At 36.1% G+C, this 27956-nt stretch overlaps 2 protein-coding genes across 4 annotated transcripts in view; one reads left to right on the top strand and one right to left on the bottom strand.

Moving 5' to 3' along the window:
- Window positions 1-11491: 11491 nt before the first annotated feature.
- Window positions 11492-27956, bottom strand: part of MSH1 (MUTL protein homolog 1) — a 255585-nt gene continuing 239120 nt past the window's right edge. For all 3 annotated transcript variants that reach the window (XM_089829144.1, XM_089829143.1, XM_089829145.1), the window contains 3 exons: window positions 18192-18960; window positions 17820-18037; window positions 11492-12078 (listed from right to left, as the gene is read on the bottom strand). In XM_089829144.1, the coding sequence (XP_089685270.1) occupies window positions 11857-12078; window positions 17820-18037; window positions 18192-18960 (1209 nt within the window). In that variant the 3' untranslated portion in view covers window positions 11492-11856. The remainder of the gene's footprint in view (window positions 12079-17819; window positions 18038-18191; window positions 18961-27956) is intronic.
- LOC149555124 (uncharacterized) lies at window positions 26261-27374 on the top strand. Its single transcript, XM_089829147.1, has 2 exons — window positions 26261-26896; window positions 27019-27374. The coding sequence occupies exons 1-2, from the start codon at window positions 26280-26282 to the stop codon at window positions 27257-27259; spliced, it is 858 nt and encodes a 285-aa protein (XP_089685273.1). The 5' UTR covers window positions 26261-26279; the 3' UTR covers window positions 27260-27374.

The following is a 27956-nucleotide window of genomic DNA, read 5'->3' as shown; positions in this document are numbered from 1 at the left end:
ATGTTGACCAAAATATGTGTGTTTTATATGAAAATAGGGGTTTTTGACACACTTTTAATTCAACTGTGAGGTTTGTTTGGACTCAAAGTGCTCCAAATTTTAGAGACCCCCCTATTTCTATAAAAGATGCTTGAAAAATGTAAGATCTGATCCACCAAACTGTTGTTCCTACTTTCTTCAATAAACCTAAACAAACTGCAGTAGATTTGGACCTGATACCATGAATGCTTTGATGAGAAAAACATCCATAGATCTAGTAGAACACATGCATACAAGAGCTTGTCACATCGAAGAAAAAGACTAGAGAAGGAAAGGGTTTGCCTTTGACAATATGGAAGAATATATCATTAGACTAAAAATATAATTAAAAATATACAATGAATCAATCCTTATAGAATGAGATTGTAAAATCTAAAAGGGAAACTCTAAGAAGTAAATGACATTTAATTATTAATATTTAATTATTAAATGGGAATGCATGTGCATAAAGTAAAATCTTAAGTAGGCACTAAAGGTAATTTAATAAATTAAATTAAATTAATCATTTACTCTAAGATACACACACACACACACACACAATTAAAAATAATATAAAACAAAACTTTTAGTTTGAAAAAATATACAAAAGAATTGTACAAAATATCATTGTTGGTGGGGCGGGGCTCCCACACCCCATCCCCAACAGCACCATTGCTAGTAATGACAATGTTGTCGACCACAGCAGTAGCGTGTTGTTGTTTATGACACTTGTGACTGCCCTACAAGAGTAACAATAGAGGCTACAGCCCCACCTTTAAAAAATATATTAATCTTTTTTATTTATTTATTATCAATTATTAAATGAAATTAATACAATGTATTAGTTATAAAAAAAAAATATGATATATTAGATAATAATAAAATGATAAATGGATGAAACTACTAATTAAATGATATCATTTACTATTATAGTAAGTCTTAGTATACTTTAAGAAAATTAAAAGTCTTATAGGAATTTATTTTTAAATAAGATTTTAAAATAATAAAAATCTATTAAAATAATGTTATTAGAAATAAATCATTTAGTTAATGAAAATAAAATAAAGATTTTAATTTAATTCAATTGAAGTAAGTACATGTTATATTAGTTGGTATAAAATTTCAGTTATATTTAAGATCCTTTAAGTGATAAATATTTAAGAAAGATTTAAAATGTTTTCATAAATGAATTTAAATGTTTTGATTAAGTAAAAACAGGTTTTAAAGGACCTGAAACCTTTAACAAAGTAGCTAACAGCAAGAGCAAAGAAGCCCAGAAGTATTGTGCATCAACACCAAAAAAATAGAACTAACTAAGACCATAAATCTTAATACAAACAACAAGAAAAGATAGCAAAAAGAAAGCAAAAGGCCAACAAAAAGATAGCTACAAGGTCTTCAAGACATTTGCAGCTTGATCTGCAAGGATATTCATATTAACCATCAAGACCTTTAGATCATACATTTATTTGGCTTCCACGACCTTAGTCTTCTTAGAATTAGCCTTGGTACATTTATTAGGGCAATGTTCCTCTTTCAAATCCTTTAAACCTTAGATTCTCTCTTGTTCCATTTTTTTCCAGCAAAGTGTTAATTTTGTCCGCCACAATCTTCAAGATGGAGCAACTCTAATCAGCAAGTTTCTTAACTACCTTCTCAGTGTTGACCACCCTCTTATCCATGCCATCCAATGTTTTCTACAAATCCTTCATCTTTTATTCTATAGCTCTATTATTGGTTTCCAAGGGTGGAACTCTCTTCATCAGATTCTTGACCTCTTATGCATTACCAATCACCTCAGAAAGCCTATCAATATGCTAATTGATAGTTCTCTCGCCTCTGATAGTCCTATTTAATTGATCAAACTCTCTCCTAATGTCCAGCATCATGCTGATATCCCTTTTCATCAGTCTCAGATTACCAATCATAACCTTCCAATACCCTTGTTCCTCATAGTCCTTGTTATGAGCCAGGTAATTCTCATCCCTTTCCATATTGTCTCTATCAACATCTACCTCCTTAAATGGATGGATAATTTAAATGTTTGAATGAATGGATAATTCAATTTTTTTCATTTATTTTAAAGGAAAAACTAAGTAGAGTTTTGTATTGAAAAGATAAAATTCTGAGAACTAGAAGCCTTATCCAAATGAAAGATTAATAGAGTTTGAGAGAGAATTTACCAAACTCTACATTAGAAAAATATCAAGCACTAAATGAAATATTTATGGTTGAGCTAAACCCTAGTTTATTTATTCTTTCTTTGACATTTGTTATTGTGGGGTTTTTAGTTGGCTATAGATCTATACACATAGGCCTTGGAAATGTTTATGTTTATGATGTACTTTATGTGATGTTCTTAGTCACAATCAGTCTTTCCCAACCAAAGTTCTAAGATCATGTGTTATGTGATGGTTGGGGACTAGTTTTGTTGTGTTGTGTTGTGGCTTGAGGACCACTGTAAACTCATGAGAATTATGGTTTGAAGACCCATGTCTGAATTATGGTTTGAGGACCAATGTGTATATTTATATTACCTTCTTATGGGACTATACATGATCATCATTTGATTTATGAGACTCGTTATATGTTTGAGCTTCGGGTAACTTATCTAAATATATGGATGGGGTTGTCTTGCAATAAGCATTGGAGCCCACAAGTGACTATCAGGATCACTTATTATAAGTAACTCAATAAAGTGGCAACTTAATAGAATTTAGTAGGATAGAAATATAAATAAGACATGTTTTCACCATGTTTGAGTACTTTATTGAGGTCTTGGGTAAGATGGGAGTGGGAGAATATGCTTTATTGAGGTCTTGCATAGTCAGTAGCCTTGTCCATATGAGAGATTTATTGATGTCGCATATGGTCACTTGAGTGGCAGGGTCTAGAAAGGCTACTAGGATGAAACTCAAGGGTTAGACATATGTTATCACACTTCCCTATATACATCATAGGTTTCCTACATGTGTTGTTACCTCTGGTTTAGTGTGTATTTCCTACAATTGAGTATTGATCTCAAGATTAGATAGCTTTTCAGGATTCCTCCTTGATATATGAGAATTGTTTTGTGATTTGATATCCATATGGAGTTTTTTGTTATCTCCTTAGTACATAGGGAGTGGGCCTTCTTTGGGTTCCACGAGGCCAAGAGGTAGTAGCACTTTTATTATCGAGATATGGGTTGACTTGTACCGTTGATGGATGACCCTTGTAGCAATTGTGTTATCATTGTGATTCTCTCAGAGATTCATTCTATCTTCTTATCTTATTCTTGTGAATTGATTTATGCATATATCATTTGATTGTATCACAAACCCTATGACATGTGCAATGGATGTAGAGTTCTATGTATTTAAGATTATGTATTAGTTAGATTTAAGAATTTCATATGTGACAATGTCCATCTACATTATATGAGTTGTATTTTATTATTTGTACTTAGTGGAATTTAACATATATGTAATTCTATGTTACGAAACCCTTGAGATTTGTAATCTATGTTTGAGTTGAAATGTATGCATTTATGATCTCATCGTTACTTGCTTTCATGTTATTGTGGTAGGTTGTTATATTATTATTACATTACTATTTGCAAACTCTTAAGAAAAAAAATATTTTGTAAACTTAGTTGGGTTCCCTAGAAGGCCATTACATGTCAAATGCAAAAATATTTGAGATACTCAATTTGATGCTACTCCTCCCATAAGCAAAATTGACCTGAAGTTGTTGCTCCTTTATTTCCATAAAAGTGAATTTAGGGTCATTTGCTAATTCTGAGGGTTATTGTTATGAAATTGGGTATTAAAATTTAACTTTTCCAAAATGAATTCATTGAATTCTATCAATTATCAAGTGCAAATAAAGTAATTAGAATCAATATGAATTGTATCATATGAATTGCCATATTTAAAATTTTTTTTAAATAAAAATCTTCAAGGATTATTAATGGTAAAAGGTGGATGATTAATGACATCATCTAACATACAATGCACATGTTTGTTTGACATTAGAAATTTAGAATATGCTATAACTTATTAGAATATCAAGAAAGTAGATTGTAGTAATTACTAATAAGTTTGATAAACACTTAGAGGCTAGGACTAGTTGCTTCTACAACTATTAAACTTGCCACATCGTCTCATCATCTAAATCTTCCAATTCTTTTCCATGAAGTTCAGAGTCTTTCATTATTTTCTATGTTTTATCCATTCTCAATACCTCCTCTTACTTGCATCTCAAGATCTTCAACTTCAACATCAACACTACTAGTACCATTATTTGAGTTGATGATAGTGATATCAATATTTCTGAAACTCTCAATTTGGTTTGAGATGTTCTCCAACCCTCTTCTTTGACATTTCTTCCTCCACAAATTTAGTGCCCTTTTGTAAGGAAAAATATGAACTTCATACTTGGATGTATATAGCCTCAGGCTTCCAAATTTGTGTCTAGTTTGTTTCTTATATTTGACTTTAGAACCCCAAACCATTGCAAACTCTCTCATACTCTAATAACCCCAATATCATGGTCAAACATAAATCAACATTGGTTTGAAAGTTTTTGGTATTGAATACTTCAACACTTTGCTTTGAGCTAGATTTCTCCAAAGCTTGGTTGTTGATCCTTCTTATTTGGTGTTTCGTGTAGGTCATATTATTCCTTCATTGTATTTGTAAAATGACATGATTTCTCTCTTAAATGATACTCATTTGAAATTCAATATATAGTTACTCAATTGATAACTTTAGATTTTTAAAATTTATCTATCAAAACCAGTAACTTATCTCTAAAATCTTTTGAACTTTTGAGACTCCAATAATTGGGAACACAATATACATAGCTTCAAGTAATTCGTGCAAAGAGAATTGTATTCTAATCTATGTGGGAAGATCATAGGCAACTTCCTTCAAACATTTAGTTATAGTCTCAAAAGTCTTCAGAATGACTTGCTTTGTAACAATTAATTTTCACTCTGCGGGTTTCTTTCCTCTTGTCGTGGACTCGAGCCTTCTATGGTATTTCATTGGTATCTCAACACTATGTATATTGGCACATAACTCCCTATTTGCATTAATTATTTAAAAAGTTATCAACATTATCCAAATATGTTATTTTGATCCACCTTGAAAAATTTTCAACCTCACAAAATAATGTTGGATGTTTATAGAGACTACTGAGGGCCACACATGTCATTTTATGAAGTGCATTATATTCTACAATATACAAAGCTCTTTGTTGGATCTTTTTCATTTTATTCCTCATTTCCTCTACCATGGCAAGAATGGTTACTAAAATTAAGAGTGTCTCTATTTACTTTACTTTCAATGTAGCTCACCCTATTTTTGTATGTCATCCTTGTCATGAGTTGACTCCACTGTACCAAGCAACGATGGATATTCAAAAAAATATATAATGCATTGATCTATCCAAAGAGATCTATTTGGTATCAATATCCTTAAGAAGCTTGTTCCCATTAGTTAGTCATTCGACAAACTATTGAAATTCTTTGAATCGTTTAGGATTTCGACAAAAGTGTAGGTCAATATATTTGATTAAAACTTCAAATTTGTAAACTTGTGAGTAATTGTTGACAATTCCAAAAGTTGGATTCATTCTTTGGACCATGCATTAAATGCCACTAACATATGGTGCAAGAAGTTCTTCTATCTTTGCCACGAGACCATTTGTGTGGCCTTCCATTATTGAAGCTCTGTTTGGTCCAACATAGACTAACTTTTTAGCAATCGTCATGTCATATATACCTCCATGCTCAATTAGAGAACTCTTTACTAGTTCAAATGTGTTTTTAATTGTTGCATCATCCTTCATTTTAACAAAAGTTGGTAGATTAGATTGGCAGACAAAATTGTATATAGTATAAGCATGCATGCATACCTAGGAAGTATTGTCTATTGTTATCACCTCATCTAAAGACAATGCGATAAAATTTGACTATTCAACTTTTGCATTATCATTTTCCTTTTCAACCTAAACAAGACAACTTGCCCATTCCCCTCTTTTGTTTACTGATCGGTGACTCTTTGGAGAATTACAAACTTTTAAAATGTCTAATAAAGCACTCAATGATGTGTAGTTTGCCATGGCATACCATTTGCTCAAAATATAAAAGACAACACTTAAGTAAAGAGCTTTCCCCTTTTGTTCTACTTTCATTGGTTTTCAAAGAAAAGCTTTAATTCAGTCATTTGCTTCAATAGGCTTTCCTTGTATTTTCTCTTAAAATTCAAATATTTTTGCATTCTTAACATGTTGACATTCCTTGGTTTTCCATCTTGTCACTGATTGTTCTAGTCCATCTATGATTTTCTTCTCATTAACTTTACCCATGTGCTTCTCCATTGTGTCAATTTTTAGCTACAAACTCTCTCCCTTTTTATTTATCCTTGTCTATATCTTGCATTCACATCCTACAGGAGGCTCACCTTCAATTGGATTTTCCACAAGTTCAATGAATGGATACTTTAAGACCCATTCTATTTGAAAATTCTTAATTGATAAATGTCACTTTCAATCTTATTTGGACTCTGTATCATATTTTGCTTTGTATTTCCTTTTTCCCTTTCATAGTCATGCAACATCATCTTTGGAATTCTCATCCAAGTTGATTATATCAAATATAGCAGGTTCACCAACTTCTTCAATATGTGGCAGTGGTCAAAAATCTTGTAAATTTACTTGGGATGATGTAGCTCCTTGATTTTGGCCACACTTTTTTGCCACTACAATATGATGGTGAGGTTTTACATTTTGTTGGTCTTTGTTGGGTTTCCCCACATGTAGGACTCTTACCCTTCTCCACGTTTGACATTCTTGAAAGAAATATAGGCTACCAAAAAAACAAGAACTTGTTAAAGAAGTGACAATCAACTATTACATATATTTATCTAAATATTATTTGTTGGTTGTACAACTTACAATATAAAATATAGATGTTTGAAGTCTCCCAGTCGATCACTAACCACTAACGGTCTAACTTGTACCTACTAAATAAGAAGGAACTATAAAATGAAAACAAATAGGGGTCTTAGTTACTCACCTTTGCATCAATAATTCTATGGCAATCATCACTCACATGTACTCTTGGCAATTTGAGAAATTGAGACTTTGCTATGGATCATAATTGAGAGAACCAAATAACCTCGATAGTGGAAACTAACATTGATCTCTAAATGCATTTACACCAATCCTTTCGGTAGATTCGACAAGAATCTTATAGATAAGTAGGAGATACAAAACAAATTGGCAAAGTGGGCATAGTAAAAACACGCCTTATGTCATTTTTGAGGCAATTATGGTTTGTCTAATTTATGGCCATAAATAATATAGTTGGACAAAAATGCCATTAGTGTGGGTATGCATCCGCAAAATGTGGAGCCAATTTTGTCCCTCTAAAAAAACCCTATAAAACTATGGACGAATTTAGTCTGTCCAAAGATTTCCCTTTGGAAATCGTAGGTGCATGTTTTGAATTTTTCATGTACACAAAAAAAAAAAGAAATATGATTGATTGTATCGCATGAAAAAAGAAAGCCAATGTCATGAATCGTTGAGTGATGCGCCCATGGGTGTGACTCACTTTTGATAGAGTTAAGGTGACACCCTACCCCATATGCTCATATAATCTACCAAATTGATGTAGGCCAATGTGCGAAATTCAATGGTTGTCAAAATATTCCCCTCTAAATTAAACTCTAGTTTCTAAGATTATTTTATTCATTCATTATTAGAATGTTCCTAGTAATGTTATCTTTCTAGACTACATATAAGAGTCTTGCTCATTAATTAATCTATCCAATATTTTACCTATTACCTATGTAATAAGAATGAAAATTTTAAATGATATCTAATTTATTAGAAGTTTGTTATGGTATTTGTTCATATAAAGAGAATAATATTGCTAAATAAACCCTATATCAAGAATCCCTCATCTTTACACTATACCTATCTTTTTGTTATGTTTGAAGCCCCTTGGTGATTAATAAAGCCAAATTAATAAAGTTATGAGTACCCTTACTATTAATTAATACAATTACTTTGTTTCCTTGCAACTTACCTTGAACATTAAAATAATTTTATTTTGGAGCGTTGGCCATTCTGACAATTGTATCAATCTTCCTCTCATGAGACAAAGTCTCTTGTTTTTAAGGTTTCTTCCTTTGACTCATCGTGTTGATTGTCTACACCCTCAGGTCTTGCTTCTACGTTCCCTTATTCATGCATCTGTCACCTAGTTTAAAATGAAAATTCTTCTTTCATAGTTAATGTCAAGTTTCTTTATCAATTTTATTTCCCCTTGACAATTCCTTTTGGCAAGGAGGTTTAAATTTATCCTCTTGAATTGATTATCACTTTGTTGTCACTTTGTCCTTGACTACACTTGAGTCCATATCTCTCACCTTAACTACTTTTTGAAGTGAGTTAGCATAAGACATGTTGGCCCAACCCTTGAGGTACCTTATACCATGCATGAAAGGACAATTAATCTTCTTTTGAAGATGAAAATGAGCAATATGAAGTTTGTAATATGATCTTAAATCAATCTCGGTTGCTTTAGTTGTATTGGTTCTTTGAAATGAACCTCAAGGTCCTTGTAAAATCTTTTTGTTGATTATTTTGTGAACTCCGCGTATGATGTAATTTGTGCTTGGTCCATAGCGATCATGCCATGATATCACTATTTGTGAGACATCCAATCGAGATGCAAGGAAACATACTTGATTACTTCATCTTTCAAGATGGAAATAGTTGGAAGTACATATCTAATTTTTGAACAAACACATGTTCTAGTGTCCCCTGAACCATCAAGGCATGCAACATTGAGCTTAGCGAGCTTCCTCCTTAAGTCAAAATGATGGTCTTAATTACACTTATTGGAGTGCCTTGCCCTTAGATACACACATCTACCCAATCTTCATAGAATTGATCATGGAACTCTGACAAGGAAGATTCATTCTCTGTTGGTTGTTCCACACTTCAAGTCAAATTAGGAATCATTGCTCTAGAGCTTGTTGTAGGGATTCAATGGTTTCAACTTCTATTGATTAAAATATTTTATTTACTCCATCACATCCATTATTACCATTATGATTGGTGTTATGGTTGTCGACAATATTGATTATGGTTAGGGTCAATATCTCTAGCAACTATGTCATCCACCATTTGTATCCCACTTCTCTACCATGAATTGATCTGTTGAATTTTCAAATTCATTGTTTCCCCCCATGCTTGCCCCTTCTTGTTTGTTATTCTTTGATGAAGATTTGAATGCTATCTTTTGGAGTTTAGGCAAGTTTCCTTTCGCAATAGTACCTTATTTCTTTCTTTCATAAACCTCCATTGGTTGGTAGGGTAGCTTGTTCTAATACCACTTGTCATGCCCCCCTACGAGATTGTTTATAACTTATTAAAATTTTGATATGGCACCCGTCTAATAAAACAAGATGATAAAATTGTTGTATAAACCTTATATTAGGAATGCTTTAGCTAATGGATGCAAATAATATATAATGCATACATCTATGATATCAAAAAAATCGATAATACTCTCAAATTGAAAATTTTGAAATTATGATGGCATGTCACCTAATATACATATCCAATAGAGAAATTCTGATATATTTCTATAATTGATCCTTTATCGATCGAACAGATTACAAATGCAATCACTAGTATTACAATCATTTTATGAGCATACAATCAATATGATTATAATTGCATCTGATTCTTGTCTATCTTAATTATGTGATGATCTTATGATGCCTTTTCTAATTGATTCCTGGCACAAATGTTTCCTTCTCTTGCTAATGGTCAATCTATCCCATCCTTCTTCACTGTCATAAGACTCTTTGAGCATTTTAACTCTGCAATGTGAATGAATACTGATCTGATTGATGCCTTTGGAGGAGTAATTGATTCTCCTTAAGCCTGCATTGCAGCATGACGTAAGAAGTCACATCTCACCAATTATGATTATGCTAGATCACGACTTCAATGCAAATAAAGCCATTAGTAATCTAATTAACTCTTTAGTGGTGATAATGCTAGGCAGCTATAATATTAATCCTTTCTTGATTATTTCATTGGTTACCTACTTGTACTAATGTGAGCATTAGAATATTTGTTGTATTGGTTATTCAAAATGATGATTGCCCTTCATCAAGCGTTGTATTAATGCCATTCAAAGTCTGATGTAATGAGATTGTTGCCTTCCCATTACTGCTCTATGAAGTTCTATAGTAAATCATGAAGTCTTATAGATAAGACAACTTTTTTATTGATATCATTTTTAGCATCCATGATGCCTTTTGGCATTAATCAACACTTTGCTGATCAAACTTGTGCGGCCTATCCTCTCCAACAATACTGACTCTCCTTGTCTTGTAACTTTCCATTCTACTACTTGCTCAGTTCAAATATTGTTATTGCAACTAAGTTAGAGGTGTCCTAGGCCTGCCACAACCAGAGCAAATAAGGTTGCTTGTTTTAGTTTAGAGATTCAATGGGGATATTACAGTTGAATAGCCAAAGCTTTAATGAAATACTGCCCAATCTGAGGAATCTTAACAATGAACTGCAGGTTTATCGATCAAATTGACTCAATGGAAATGCCAACCATGAACTTATTAAATTTGAATGTGCAAGTGTTATGAATGGATTCTATTTACAGGCACCTTATTTGTAAATAAGAGAAATTCCTTTTAAATAGAAATGATCCATACAGATTTGTCCAAGACAAAGATTGAGAGGCAAGTAGAATAAGATAGGTTAGAAAAAGGCACAATGAGAGGTTAATAGTAGACAGCAGATTTGGATTTTGAGTCCTCATCACACAAACAACAACATTCATTGCCTGCAATCTATCATCCAGACAAAAATATAATAAAGATGTGTAGATCCTTCAATACAAAAGTCTAGATGGTTACTGGGGAATGCTATTGGACAGAATGTCACCATCTTCATTGAAACAATATTTTTTCATCTTTTAACCTCGGAGAGGCTCTCATACCTGTTATTCACCAGAAATCATTATTACTTATAACACTAACTAAAGTTTACATTTATATGTTTGCGTAAATCTTTGAAAGTTTTCCCCCTTGCACCATTTTTATTTATTATATCTAATTTTTTAAGCTTCAGTTATTCTAATCATTAGACACCAGTACTACTGCCTGTAAATCTATTACGTTTTCATTCAAACAATTTCCATGTTCGCATCCTGCATTAGTGCTGCTATACAATCACCTGAAATTTTGGGCCTCTTACTCTTTTACGTTAAAACATTTTTATATTTTAATACTTAGGTGCAGGTAGCATGAGGGAGAATAATGGCATGACATTTCAGCAACAATCTTCTTTTATGTATTTGTATTATCTGCAATATTAGGATCATCAAAGATGACAGTGATGGCAATCCCTTTTTCTACAAAACGTAACACCGAGATGCAAATTTTTAAAATACAAATGCCTTATCTACCTTTCATTTACTTTCTCAGGAAGGCCACTTGCAGAAATGAACTATCAAGAATTTGTTTCCCTCCAAAATAACAAAATATTGTTGCTACAGTTTCTACGTGGTCAACCCCCTCTGCACAAGGACATACCTCTTTTCTTCATTATCACTTTTAAACACTGCTGCATTGGAGTGGCAGTGCCCCAGGGAAAAACTTGTGCCTTTCCAACACCAGGTGTCTCCTACCACTGAGCTACAGACCTACCAGCAATGCTATTTATAGTCCTGGAGATGCTTCAATAAAATTGCACTCAGGAAAAAGCTGGTTTAAGAACATAAATAATTATTATGGTCCTGTTCTCCTAGAATGGTGGACTATTGAAAGTAACTGATGTTCCAAAATTCCGATGGTTTTGATCAGCCCTATTAACAAGCTCTATGCCTAATAGAGGAAGCCTATTTATAAGAAGGGTCTCAAGTTCCCTGCCTACACTCATTCCTGGCACCTTCACATAAATGAAAGGAACATTTTTCCATCCATCTACAGAGCGATGTGTACTTATTCGTCCAGCAAAGTCATCTGTCTGCAACAAATAAACATTACTTTTTAGATGACCATTCCAAGAATCCAAACAAATAACACTAATCATACAATTCAGGTATATAATTCAGTACTAAATAAAATGCCCTAAAAGAAAAAGAAAAAAAGCTTCAACCAATATTTAGGAATGGTTCAGCAACCTACAGAATCTTGCTCATAAATTATTAAATTACCCATTGTCGTTGGTAGAAATTGTGTATCAGCCGGTGGGTCCCTTTGGAAAGGTTATTGTTATGTAGCCGACGGGTCCCTTTGGAAAGATTATTGTTATGTAGCCGACGGGTCCCTTTGGGAAGGTTCTTGTTATGTAGCGACATGTTGTATGTGGCCGACGGACTCCTTTGGAAAGGTCCTTCGGAAAGTATTTATACACCCTTCGGGATTATTGTAAAGGATGATGGAAGCATAATTTAATGTCTTTGGCATATGCGAATAATAATAAGAAGAGTTCTGTTATTCATATCTATTGTTTGTGCGTTGATTTCTTTACTCAATACGGTAAATATTTGGCGTCGTTGCCCGATGGACCTAGTACACAGACAAACGGATGAAGACTAAATGCTGAATCAATTGAACAAGAATAAGAATAAGTTGAAGGAAAATGATGAATTACGCACAGCGCAGGAAACTTTAATTTTGGCACAACAGGCTAAACGCAGACAGAGATTTCAGCAAGTTACCGACGGACGCATAAGCACTGAAAAAATTGTTGGAAGAGACTCGACAGTGGCTCGATTTGGTGGAAGAAGCAACAGAGGAGTTTCTGAACCTGCATACGCCACGGGAAGAGAATCCTAACGGAAGGAGATCGACTCGCACAGCTCGAAGTGTCGAAGGAGCACGAGCGTGGAGTGACCTCTTCGTCCGAGATATACTTCCGGAACGAACAGCTTTGGTTGATGAAACCTCTTCTTCACCAAACAGCGCGGAAGCCGAAAACAACGCGGGTGTTCAAAATAGCTCAAGAGCTCGAAACAGCGTGCGTGTTCCGAACAGCGCAGGTACACAACAAAACCCCCAACATACAATGATAATGGCACGTCCGAAAGAAAAGTTGCCTAAATTTGATTGTGATGAAGCAGCTGATCCCATTCGACATTGTAAAACATGTGAAACGATCTGGAGAGCGAATGGCATAACAGATGCGAACGAATGGGTCTAACAGTTTCCAACCACCCTACGCGGTGTTGCGATTGATTGGTTTACTGACACAGATCCGTAGAAATTAAACACTTGGGATAACATTAAGGAGTTTTGTGCAGAATTTCAAATATTTCGCGATGATAATGAGATCGTCAATGACATATTCAATACCAAGCAGAAGAAGAATGAAATAATGCGGGTCTTCGCCAGGAGGTTGAAGGACTTAATCAGTAAAATGTAGAATAAGCCGACAGATGGGCTCTAGAAAATATGGTTCATTGAAGGTCTTCACCCGAAGCTACGGAAAAAGATGAAGATCGTGCCACCATCGACATATACTGAAGCATACAATCGGGCATTGAACCTCGAAAGTGAACAGAAGACTAAGAAGAAGAAGAAGACCAGCTCATCCAATTCAGATGACGATGAGCCTTCAGGAGAAGATAGCAGCGACGATGAAGGCAGCAGCAAGAAAGTCTGTTCTCTTCAGAAGGACATGCTTCGAATGATGAAAGAGTTCAAAAACATGAACAAGGAGACTAAGGGCAATGACCTATGATGTACGGAGTGCAAGAAAGAAGGCCATACGAAGGGATCCTGCCCAAAAGATCAATTTTGTGAGATTTGCCATATTATGGGACACTTGGTAAAGGAATGCCCTTTCAATTTGAAAACAAGAACACCGCAGCAAGTGTACCTGACACAGGAAGCATCCGTGTCAGGAGGGAACGGGAACACCAGTACGGAAGGTGCCACATCAGGAGAATATAGAAACAATCAGCGCGGTCAAAACAACAACAATAATGGCGGGAGGAGTCGAATCCAGTACAATGACAATGGCCAGCCGACAGTTTAATGTTGTACATGCAATCTGTGGGGTCACTTTGCCCGAGAGTGTACAATGGCGAACACACCGAAGTTGTTATGCAGATGGTGTGGACCTAGTGATCATGAAGATGCTAGATGTCCGAAGTCAGGAGTAAACTTGATCACCATCGAGACGGACGAAGAAGAGGTTCTGGCCATCACGTGGCAGCAAGCGAAAGTGTACCCCGACCCAGCGGAAGAAAAGAAGAAACTAGAGGAAGCATAGGCAGAGATCTAGAAAGAAACACAGACAGAAATGACACACCTGAAGGACACGCCTGTTACCTCCATACGGAACTGTGTAGACCATAACATCATACGAAAAATTTTGCAAACAGAGGTACCAGTCAAGATAAATGATTTGCTTCGTACAATGCCTCAACTCCGATCCGCTCTCACGAATATTGCGCCAGCTCTGAAGATGCCAGGAGAACAAGGTAAAGGGAAGGAAATTACTGCAAGTGGAGAAGACCAAATGTTACTGGCCCTTACATCTGGACGGCATCCCGCAATCGTCGAGATGGGGATCCTCGAACATGTTCTCACGGACACAATAGTCGATGGAGGGTCTGGCATAAATGTTTTGCCCGAAGAGACCTGGAAGAAGCTTGGACAACCGACATTGTGGCCTCCTAAATTTCAGTTGTTGATAGCAGATCAACATGGTATTAAACCTCTGGGCATCCTCATGGCACAGCCGGTAACAATTGGCACTCAGCCATTCCTGTTGGATTTCGTGGTGATTCTATTGAAACGAAAAGGATACGATGCCATCATGGGCCGCGGATGGCTTATCGAAGCGAGAGCTCGACACGACTGGAAAAAGAACACCTTATCACTGGAAAATAAAGGTTGGCGATTTGTCATTGATCTGCACACTCAAATGGTCGGCGAAGAAGCCCTGTCGTCGGATTCTAAAGGCGAAGGTGAAGGGGATGACGAAGGGAAGAAAAGAATGGAACCTGATGAAGAGGGCGTATTAAGACTGGAAGGAGGTTTGAGTGATGACGATCTAGATTCGTTAAACGGCCTTTTTCATTGGCAGATAGAGGATTATGAGCTATTTCCGAGCTGTAATATGTTAAGGGTCGATGAAGGTAAGAAAGAAGAAAGAAATGAATGTCCGACAGAACACAGAGAAGCCGAAGGAGGAAATGAATGTCCAAAGGTACACAGAGAAGCCGAAGAAGGAAATGAATGTTCGAAGCAACCCAAACAAGCCGAAGAAGGAAAGGCGGGTATGACTGAAGCTAAAGGAAAGAACATACAGTACGAACCCAAAAGGAGGGAAGATTCCACTATACAACTGCATAGGAAGAAAGTATTATGTCGAACCACAGATATAGTAGAAAGGTGCTGACAGCAAGGAAGACACACGATACAACCTGTACAGGAAACAAAGAGGAAAGGTTCAATAAAAGTTGTAGTAGCACAGAGTGCAGGTGTTATTGACGGTCAAAAGGGGCAGCTGACGGAGTCCATGGTACCAAGCTTCGAGAACAAACTGGGCGATAGGGAAAACCAGATGGAGAGATCATGTATCCTAAATAAACTTGATAAGCGACGATTGCATGATAGACACTTGAAATTGAACAGGTTTCAACTTGGACAGTGGGTGTTGAAGTACGACGGTCGGAATGAGATCAAACTCGGGAAGTTTAGCATCAAATGGGTAGGACCATACAAGATACGAGAAGTTGGTGATAATGGAGCGATGAAGTTATCGACACTAGATGAAAAAGAAGTGGTTGACACAATGAATCGGTCAAAGTTGAATGTCTACCATGGAAGAAGTAACGCACCCCTGTGGACGAACAACTGAAAAAAGATTGTAAGTACTGTATATATGTAAATATTGTACATAATTGTTCCAAAAGTGAGATTTTAAAAAAAAAAGAAGCTACCATACAGATTTTGGAAAACAAGAACCGTACGGATTTCCAAGTAAGCAGTTTGAGTCGATCACTGTACGGCTTTTCCAGCCCAAGCTACCGTACGAAAATTAAAGCCAGGTAACGTACAGCTTCTTAAATGACCACCATTGTACGGATTCCGGGAGCCATTCGCCGTACGGATTTTGGAGGTTAAGTTACCATACGGCTTTGTTAAAAAGCTTGTCGTACGGATTTCCTCATGTATATGTTATTTGCTGTACGGAATTTGGGAGTCTCAGTGCGGATTTTTTTTTAAAATAGCCATCGTACGAATTTTCTAAAGCAGCCAATATACGAATTTCTATGGTAAAGTCACCGTACAAATTTCAAGATTGTAACACAGGAAACAAGTCTGAGTACGGCGAACGGATTTTGAGAGTTCTCTTCAACATATGGATTTTGGCGAGTTCCCTTCAGTGTACGGAGATGAAGGAGAAATTCATATAGTTGGTCATACGGATTTTGAAGAAGACATTGAATCCCAATTTGGCATACGGCTTCCATTCTCAGCAGTCGACATACGCCTTGGTGTATAGATTTTTCAATGTAGCATTAGCTACCCCAGGACCCTGCGGGGGTGCTGCCCCTCGACCCCGTCGGGGGCGTTGCCCCCTGGACCCCCAGTCGTTGTGGATATTAGTCGTGAAATGTGACCAGTTGAGAAGACTTGAAGCTGCTGCAGGCATGGAGTGTCTGTGTACCAGAGGCACTGGGAGTACGTGTTGGCAAAGAGGCTGTCTTGGTGGATGCACAGAGAGCTCGGGAGGAGTGAGTCATCCAGAAGGCAGTACATCGACACTTAGCTCAATGGACCCAGTGTTGGAAGCAGAGAAAGCACCACACATGGCTATCAAGGACAGCTTGAGACAGTATTGTGTTCGTAGAGGCTATAAATGTAACGGGATGAATGTGGAAGTGATGTGACAGAAGCAGATTTTTTTGTAGTCACTCTGTTAATGTATTTTGTTTGTAATTGTCGTCCGGAGATGACTTTTTCTTTTGGGGGGGATGATGTCGTTGGTAGAAATTGTGTATCAGTCGACGGGTCCCTTCGGAAAGGTTATTGTTATGTAGCCGACGGGTCCCTTCAGAAAGGTTATTGTTATGTAGCCGATGGGTCCCTTCAGAAAGGTTATTGTTATGTAGCCGACAGGTCCCTTCGGAAAGGTTATTGTTATGTAGCCGATGGGTCCCTTCAGGAAGGTTCTTGTTATGTAGCGACATGTTGTATGTGGCCGATGGACTCCTTCGGGAAGGTTCTTCGGAAAGTATTTATACACCCTTCGAGATTATTGTAAAGGATGATGGAAGCATAATGTAATGTCTTTGGCATATGCGAATAATAATAAGAAGAGTTATGCTATTCATATCTATTGTCTGTGTGTTGATTTCTTTACCTAGTACGGTAAACACCCATGCAAATTTACTTGTATAGAAAAAAAAAATAACAACATTGCATAACTTCCTACAACTTTCGTGTCTAGAATGGAAAAACAATGCTTCAATAATAAGGTATTGTGTTACTAAATAGAATCAATGAAATGGTGTAAAAGAGAGTTTTAATGATATTCCAAATGGCTCAGCTATCACAGAATCTTGCCCACAAAATATCCCAATCAAGTTCTTTGGGTAGAAATAAAGGAATATCAACATTGGATGACTGTCCTCAACTTGGGAGTCTTGAGTAGGGAAGGATGGTGATCAATACTTCAATGGCAATGTAATAAGTTCCATGTACACTAAGAGTTTGTGTTGGTAAACAATGGGGGGAGTGAGATACCTGGCCCACATAAAACTTGCCATCAGGCCTCTGTAAGATGTAGACACATGAACTTTTCACCATTGTGGGAGGAGGCTGTTCACAGGCTCCAACAGAGAAGCAGCACATATTTGATGGTTTTGGTAAAGGGAGTTTGTGTCCATCAAGTTCCCACAACTTCTTTTGACATATACTGATAAAAGCATTTTCAGCTTCTTTCAATAATCTTACATTGCGATCTGCAAAATGATACAAATAAATGATTGTAAATGCCTTCTCAAACCTCAATCATATAAAAGCACAAACATTTTAGACCTACTGTCCATGAAGATGACAAGAAATTTCACAGGGTAAACAAGAAATCTGAACTTTTGGGGGAAAAATAGTTTATACCTGATCTGGATTCTTTGGATTTGTTAAGAGGGTGCGAGAATTTTGAGTTCGGAGTATTAATGCTTGAGATAGGCATGCTCTGTATTGTTGCACATTCTGATCCCTTAACTTTTAGGTTAGTAATAGTCTCATGTTTCTGATCTCGTCCATTAAAATTGGGAATAGTTGTGCATTCAGAACATGCTCTATCAATATTTTCTTCATCCAATGCAATTGACTGCTCAATTTCAGAGAGATTGGAAGGTGAAGAATTAGATACATCCTGTTTTTCTCTCATGATAGTTTGTTTATAGTTAGTGTTGTCATCTTTACAAAGATAGCTTATGTTTCTTGAACTGGCATTGCTAATTCTAGGGCCTCCATTTGTATTTCCCAACTTATGGACTTTATCTTGCTTTAAAGATGCATATAGTTCTGCTGCTCTCCTAACAACATTTTCCGGAATTCCTTCACATAGAGCTGTTTCAAATGCAAGGCTTTCTCGACAAACCCCATCTATCAGTTTCCATGTTGGTTTTATCCTCCCATTTATTGTGTTAGTTCCCATTGCTTTATACACAATATGCTTTGCTTTCAGCGGTAAATCTAGAAGACCATGCAAGTGAGTGGATATGACACCAATGCAACCAATAGAATCAAGTCTTTCTATCATGCTTGCAGCAATACACGTTCCTTTTTGCACTTCCGTTCCTCTACAAATTTCATCTACCAGCACAAGGCTTTTATTTGTGGCTTCATTTAGTATAGACCGCAGTTCAGACATTTCCATCTGAACAAAAGAGCAATGAAAGATAATTAAAATTAGTAAAAGAAAGTGACAAGAAACAAACAGATAGGGTATGTGATGGAAACAGCATAGTGAGAACTTCATCTTAAACAGAATAATATCAGCAAGCTAAATTGTTTGACCATATTTTTACAAATGTCATATACAACAAAAATCCCACAAGACCAGTAAAATACCTTTTCCTAAATTTTAAATAAATTTTCAAAGAGGAAAATTCTATACCAATACTTTTTCGTTAGGCACGTGACTTGTTGCTAAAACTGAAGGACAGTATTTTCTGTTGAAAGAAGCTGCAAAAGGTTCCATCTACAGAAAGAGGCTAGATCAAAATCATCAAAAAAAATCACTCTAAACTTCATCATTATTATATTAAATTCTGAATTCTATTTGTGAGGATTTCATAGTTTTTCTTTGTAGTTTATGCTTACAAGGTATGTCTGATAGGATATTCTGTACATAACCTGTATATGGTAAGTGGGAGGTGCTTCAAAATTTGGCTTTTGATGTAGTTGATCCTTGCTTATTTAAATGTTTTTAATGCCTGATGTGAAGTCTCTGACTCAACTTATGATATCCCATCTGATGATATCATCATCAGGTTTTCTCTAGCATAGCAAGTATGCACCATGATTATTGGTAAATAAAAATAAAAAAGGCCCATGACTAAAACACGGTGTACTGTTATTTAGCCAAACTCATGAAAGTGGGGTCAATGAGGTTTAGCTGCTTCTTTTGATGATTAAATACAAGCGATTCAAATGAGAGCAGCAATGAAGGGTGGCGAATCATTTCTTGTGAAGGGTGGTCACTCGTGCAAGAAATGGATATGACGGGCACATCAGTTGATTGCCAGGCATCAAGGAACAAATAAATCTATCCAATCAATCGATTCAGCATTCAAACATCAACCCTTCAAGAATTTAATCATCAATCCATCAAGAAATATGAATCACAAAATCAAGCAATCAGTTTTCAATCTGAGGAAGTTCTGGAAATAGGAAGGCCACACTCCCTTCCAAGTTCCCATGAGGATAAGGACAAAAACCCTTTTTGCTCTTATCCAGTTAGGATGAGAACTCAGATCTTGGTCAAGGATGTAATTTATCCTTTCTAAAATGGCTTGTAAAGAATCCTGCTCAGCTCTACCAACTCAAGGTGGCCAACAAGCAAATTGACAATCTCTTAAAAAATAGGGATCCCTCTAAAATTTGGAAAACTATCTCCAAACATCCAAAACGACTCATAGAGCTTTCTCCCATTTCGCCCCACAAAATCAGGCCCTCTCTTACAAATAAGGAGCCCTTCTAAAATTAAAGAAACTCTCTGTAACCCCTAGCAACATCAAACAAACTCCCTGAAAAGCAATCAAAAGATGTTGTGTGAATCTGCAACACCTGGATGGGTCCCGTATTCATCGCAATGGGCTACAGGAGCCTGCTGATAGACCAATCCCTATAAAATAGCTGATGTTCCCAAAGGGTCGGAAATGAGGACATTACATTCTACCCTCCCCAAAATTGCTTGCCCACGAGCAATCACACAAATCAGCCCTGTGGTAGGCTCATACACTGACCAAAACTCAATCCAACTGATCCAAGATGCACAAGATACATCTTCTGCGTCACTCTGTCAGGGCTATCAATGACACTATGTCCCAAATTGTGAAGCAATTCCTCCTGAACCTGAAGAAATAGTGCACTAATTATGCCGATGCCAAGATCCAAAATCATTATGTCAGCCATGTTGAAGGCAAGGACATAAATGTATCTCATCATCTACAACTGCATCCTATGCTGCTGATATAAATTAGAATAACATCCATTCTGTTAAGAATATTTCTAGCAATGATGCAATCAATATATCCAATGTTAGGAGAACATGAAATCTCAAAACTGCACCAATCTCTGACAAAGAATAGATGAACCCAAACTTCCAACTACCTTAAAGGACCAAGTTGAAGTCTCCATGGTCTAAAGCATAAAAAACTCCATCCAGCATACAAGTAATGGTCTCAACCCAATGGTATGAAGTTTAAACATGAGATACTGCTGCCTTCAACATGCTCAATGATGTTTTCTTCATATATTTCATGTCCTCTCCATATGTGATGAAGACATGATGTTATCATTAGACCAAGATATACTGACAAACAATGTAGACCATATGCTACTTTACTCCTCATCATACACCTCTGTATTACAACATAATAAGTGTAACCATGTGTAGATAGATGCCTGTCAAGATTGCCTTCAGGGTTATGATAATAGGCTGCTGTCCCAAGTTTGTGTAAAGACAGATAAATGCTATTAAAAATCTGAAAATCAGAACCTACCTTTAACATGCTTTGCAAACATTATCTTGGTATTATTGTATCTTAATTACACAAATCAGACTTCATCTCTAATTTCCAAAGGACTGACAGCCCTAGAGGACAACTCCACACTAGCATATGGTGGAATTGAAGTTATCAAACTATGACCATATGAAACCCAAAGGCTGTTGTCCCAGTGCAGGAAATCAGAACAGCTACAACGCCAATCAACATATCCTTCCTCATTGTAGGATTAAGTATGTAATCCTCCTCAATCTTTATCATCTTTCCTCCTTGGATAGGATGGATATCAAAAAGCAGAAATTTAAGGAAAGAGCCAAGTTCAGTACCAAACTGCTTTGGACTCACATTGCTGGAAGTTAGGTGTTCATGTGAACTACTACCCCCCAGTGCCAAGACCTCACTTCCTCGATTTGCTACACATCCGTAGTCGAGACCTTGCATTAAGATGACTTGATGAGTACCCACAACTCTGTGCAATGACTAATTCCCATGCAGTACAACCCACGCTTCTTGTGGAATGGATGCTACCGTTGATGGAGTAAGTAAACCTGATTTTTGTCGCAAAAAACAAAAAGTTCATCATACCCTTATGTCATGTTGTCATCCTTCTCAATTTTACCCATGTCATCATCATTGAAGATTCCATACCCATCACTTGCAGTTTCAGTGCCTACATTTATAGACTCCTCTCCCCTTAGACCCTTAGACCCTTGTTGGTCTCTTGTTGGAAATTAATAAATTTATCTTATCTGCAACCATATCCCCATGTGTAAGGGCTGTAATCTCATTGAAATGAGAAGGTGCATTAACACTGTCTCATATCAGACTTTTTGGATCTTTTATGCTTTCTTTGGAGTCATCAAACACCACCAATTCTTGATTTATCTCATGTTCCTCCAAAGTGTTTAGAGGTGGAAGTAGCTCAAAGTAATCTTCATAAATTGATGTCACTGTGCTGCACAATACTTCCTCATGAGGATCTTACTCCATTCTTCAGCTCATTCAACTCCTACATAATTTGCCTTGTCATTTTGTACCGTAGAAGTAGCTGCTATAAAGGACTGATTTTTTTCAAAATCATTATGATCAATTGTAATGCTCCCATTCTAAGATCTAAAGACCTACCAATTATAAAATAAGTTACAATTAAACTTATTGAGAACAATTATACACAAGCACTAAACAATCGGTGCAAGCACATAAAGAACAATCAGAGACAGTGCCATACCAAAGCTGGCTTAGCATTATTCAGAGCATAGTAACATCAAAATATCACACACAGCTTACCACACTATTTAGAGCATACTGTTACTGTTATACCAGAGACAACCTGCATATTCACATATTATGAATTGTATATCAGAGAAAGCAATACCAAATATTAAAATCGCTCTCAGTTGTGCACATAATTATCTGCATATCAGACATCCATAATATACTGTTGATTGTTATGCAATCATTACCATTTTGTAGCAGTATGTATTTGGAATTAAGCATAATTTAAGAGACTTAACTACCAACAATACATAATTATCTGCAATTGTTGTGTATATTCATTGAATTATAAAGGATTACAAGTACTATCTCAGTTTATAGAAAAAGGGACATTAAATAATAGTATCAAAGCACATAATTCTGCCAGCCTGTGAAGATGGAAACAATTGAGGAACTCGTATAACAAAGAGGTTCAAAATGGAAGAAAATGAAGAACACAACAAACGCATACATCATCCATGGTAAAACAAAGAAAGACAGAAAAAATTTGGATCAATTGTTGAGCAAGCTATCATTCATATACAAAAATGACAACAAGGAAGATAATAGAAAACAGTTCTTTCAGAATTCTACAACAAAATCAAGATTGCTTATGCAAACATTCCCATCTAGAGTTGGAAGGCTAGAAAGCAAGGAGCCAAATCAGTATATCTATATCAGTAATTTTAGCATGATTCATCGTATAGTAGTCTTCAACAAGATGTTTCTTTAGAGGATTGCATTGATCTATAGATAAATCATAAAATACCCTCCTAAGAATTATAGAAGACATCTCTTGGACTTGAAAAGGGAAATGAAAGCATGCACCCTATAAGGAACAAGGAATAGATGACTGTGACATGAAAACTGCATCAAGATTCTCACCCATCCACTCCTTACATAAAATGAAGGTGTTGGAAGTGGTTACATCAAAAGAGAGAAGTGTAGTGGCAAAATATGGTACTGTAGAAGAGGTCAAAACAAAAAATAGTCATCAAATATAAAATCCGAGTATGATCACGAAGAAATTCAAGGAGTTAAAGTTACCAGACAATTAGATAGTTTCAGACATTTCCAAGGGAACAAACACAGCTGACTCTTCTTGCATATGTGTAATCACAAGTGAATCAAGTACACAAATTTATAAAGACTAAAAGTCTGATTGTACATCATCACAAGGATCTTGCATAGGGAATGACAAGATAGGCATTCAATCCTTGCACCACAATTCAAGTTCTGCTGAACTGGTTGGAGATACAAATATCATTCTAAATACTCTTTAACCTTCCGAAGAAAAGTTAGCAGACATGACTGTAAAAAAGACAAGTAATGCTTCTCATATCCAGCCCAAGAACTTGAAGATAGTTAGACAGTGAAATGTAATATTGAAGGAGAAGATACAAAAGTAGATAAACAAAAACTATGTCACAAGGTTCGCCGAATTTCTGGCTCGAAGTTCGGAATTCAGCGAACATCTTAAAGCGGTAGAAAATTCGTCAAAAATGCATATCAAATTCGCATGGCAGTCGGGTAGTTGTTTCATTGAGTATTTTTCTAAAGCATTTCCTTAGGTTTTCCAATCTGCTGGTTCAATCAAAGGTTAGCCTACGAATAAAAAGAAGCCTGAAACCGTAGCTTGTTCAGTCGATGAAACTAGCAACTAGGGCAAAAAAAAAAAATTGCAGCAATTGTTCTTTTTTCAATGCATTTTCCCTTCTGCGTCATGAAAGGAGCTAGTTCAGGCATCGAATTCATCAACCCGTTGGTAACGTTTCACACAAAATTGACCGTTGCTTCATCCCGCATAGTAGCATCAATTATGTTCAAGTCTTCTTTAAGAGATTTAATTGAAGTCTATAAAAACTTAGTAATTTTAAGATTTACGATAGTGAATTAAAAATCAATAAAAAACTTAGTAATTTTAAGTTTAACGATAGTGAATTAAAAATCAAATATTATTAATTTTTAGTTTTACGATAGTGAATTAAGAGTATATAAAATTTAAAAATATAAATATTTTATTAGTTTTTTTGACTTATAAAAGTTATGAATATTTTTAAGTTTATTAGAAATCATTTAAATTAAATATATTATTTATAAAGTTTTAAGAGTTATGAATTGTGTTTCTTTATATAGAATGACTTCTTATGGTTTATATTTTATAAATGTTAATCTATTTTGATATTTTCATAGATATATTATTTATATTTTTAAAATATTAAATTTATATAAGGCAAATTTAATGTTGATTTTTTTTCGAATTTTTGTCCTTGTCGAACTTCATCCGAATTTTATAGTTGACGAACTCGAACTCGAACTCGAACCTTGTGACTTAGAACAAAATTATAAGAATTCCAACTAGTCATGAAGCTCCAAGTCATTACAAAGAAGAGGATAAGATGAGAAACATAGAGGAGACACTACCATCAAGGAGACAAAACAATGTGATCAAGCACTTCATGAAGTATGGTGACAACGAAAAAGGTGATAATGGTTTGAATAGTTGCCTGAAGAAATCACATGTTAAGATTGGTCTCGGAATAAACTTCAACTTATTCTTAAGTAAATTATTTGAAGTTGAAGTGGACAGAATATATGACAACCCAGTCTTTGAAGTGAGTAAAGAAGCTAGTTTGAAATCAAGTAAAGGCAGAGATGAAAACAAGCTTTGGATCCCAATGCTCCTTCATTCAAGGAAGTTTTGAGACCAGCTCAGAACAATATGATAAGATGTAACCTTGCCATCACTAAACATTCTTCAATCAAACTTTATGAGATAGCCATTCAGTTTGGGAATTCTTCTTTTGACATCTTGAGATAGGATTCTGATCCTATGGTTAAACAATGTTCCCTTAGCATCAACAAAGAGTGAACCCATGAGTTCAGACATTAAACACTTCTGAAGACCTCCAAACATCCATTTACAGCTTGAAAATGGAAGTCAGGTTGTTAAAATTGGAACATTGAAGTATCTACATCGGAGCTCTAATCCTTGGGATCCAGAACATAGTAACGAGAATCGGCGATTCCGCGACCCGATTCATCCTGGGCGATTTTTTTTGAATCGTGAATCGGTATTGCCGATTTCTGGGCCATGAATCGCCTGAATCACCGATTCAAGCGATTCATGTAAAAATCACCAAAATCGCCTTAAAAAATCGGCTGTGGATTGCCCACGGCATGTAAAAAGGGAAGTTGAAATTTTTAAAAAAATCACTTGTTTTTTTTCACTTTGTTTTTGACCTATTCTCTTTGTTATAACCCTAAAGGGCCTTCTATTTGTGAAGCATGAGTAGAAGAGAGGAAAAGTGAGAGAGAAGAAGAGAAAAGAAAAGCCATAGGTTTCCAACCGGCAAGAAGGAGGAGCACCAAAGAGATCAGCAGGCCATTTGGGGAGCCCATCAATTGCTTTGGGAACATTAAGGAGCCAATATCAACACTCCTCAACTCATTTGCAAGAGGTAAGTGCTTATTTTTTTTCTTGCATGTTAGTGTATTATGCATTTTTTGTTAAATTTTTAGTGTATTATGCGTTTTTTGTTAAATTTCTATAGTTTTCAAGAATTTTAGTGTAAATCTTGAATGCTCTTTATTTTTACTAAGTTGCAAGCTAGGGTTTGTTGTTTTCTAATTTTTATTAGCTTCAAACTTTGATATTTTACATAAAAAAAATTATTGCAGCAGCCTTTTCTCTCATTTTTCGCAAATTCCAATGGGTAAAAAAGATGAATGTTGGAAATATAATGAAGAGTTTCCTGGAAGAACCAAATATCAAACAAAATGCATGTTTTGTAAAGAAAAAATAACTTCCGAGGGTATTTATAGATTGAAATTCCACATTGCTGCTATACCCGGACATGATGTTACAGTTTACACTCACCAAACTCCTGAGGCAAAACGCAGTTGCTTAATGGCATTAGAAAAAATTGAAAAAGAAAAAGCAAATAGGAAAATGCAAGTTGAAGGGTTAAGGGGTATTGGCTCCCATGTTCCCGCATCCGCAGCCGCATCCACATCTGCATCTGCATCAGCTTCCGCATCCGTAGGTTGTGTTGGAGAGGGTTCTTCTAGGCCTCCTTTTTATCCTAGTTCTTCTGCTCGTGCTAGTGCTCGTGCTAGTCGGTCACATACTGAGATGGAGTCCCACACCAACCTATTGCAGCCTAGAGTGCGGAAAAACAGAATGGATAGTTACTTTGTGCCCCGCACTACTCCTGGTTCCCAACCCACGCTTGAGGGCATGGGTTTGAACAAGGAGATTCACGATGCTGCCAGAAAGGAGATATGCAAATTTTGGTACTTTTGCAACATTCCATTTATTGCAGCCAGGTAATTGATTCTTTTTTCTTTGTTTTCTTTAAAGCTAAAATTAAAAGTAAAAGTAAAACTTTAATTATATCTACTTGTTTTATAATTTGAGTCTTTGACATCTAAACTTTTATTTGTGACAGGGCTCCTTATTGGCAGAATATGATAGATGCGGTTGCTATTTGTGGTCCGAGGTTTAAAGCCCCAACTGAGGCTGAGTTGAGCGGATACCTCCTGGATGAGATGGTAGAGGACATGAGGGTTGACCTCGAGGAGAACCGAAAGGAATGGATTGCAAAGGGTTGCACCATCATGACTGATGGTTGGACCGATAGGAGGAATAGAACACTCCTCAATTTTCTTGTATCCTGTGGAGGTAATTGATCATTCTACTTTCCTACATACATTGTAAATTTTGATTTGTTGAATGCTAATTCGTTAATGATCCATTTAATATTATAATTCGTTGTTTTGTTACTTGTAGGATATACCATGTTCATAAAATCCATTGATGCTTCCGCACATGTGAAAAATACCACATATTTATGTGAGGCTATTGAGGAAGTTATAGCAAAGGTGGGAGAACAAAATGTGATCCAGGTGGTGACGGATAATGCAACAAATTATGTTGCAGCAGGTAAACTTTTAACTTTGCAAGTTTTGAAAATAAATTTATTTGAATTTTGAAATTTGAGTTTCTAATTGACTTAAAATTGTTGTAGGTAAACTTTTGATGGAGAGGCACCCCACCATATTTTGGTCCCCTTGTGCGGCACACTGCATTGACCTCATGTTGGAGGAAATTGGCAAACTTGAATTTGTCAAGTCATGTGTGGAAAGGGCAAAAAATATATGCAAATTCATTTATAATCATGCATTTGTCCTTAGCACAATGAGGAAGTACACAAAAGGCAAGGAGTTAGCTCGCCTAGGTATCACGAGGTTTGCCTCGAATTTCATCACCTTGCAGTCCTTGTTGACATCAAGGGATGGATTGAGGAGCATGTTTGTTGGGCAGGAGTGGATTTGCTCTTCTTATGCTACGACCACTCTAGGGTTAGATGTGGCGGATTGCATATTT

This window comes from Cupressus sempervirens, chromosome 5 (genome assembly GCF_028749045.1).
Source record: "Cupressus sempervirens isolate cs-2001-9-10 chromosome 5, ASM2874904v1, whole genome shotgun sequence".
In the NCBI taxonomy this organism is placed as follows: Eukaryota; Viridiplantae; Streptophyta; class Pinopsida; order Cupressales; family Cupressaceae; genus Cupressus; species Cupressus sempervirens.
The sequence above is the reverse complement of the archived record's forward strand: the minus strand, read 5'-3'. Positions and strand labels throughout refer to the sequence as shown.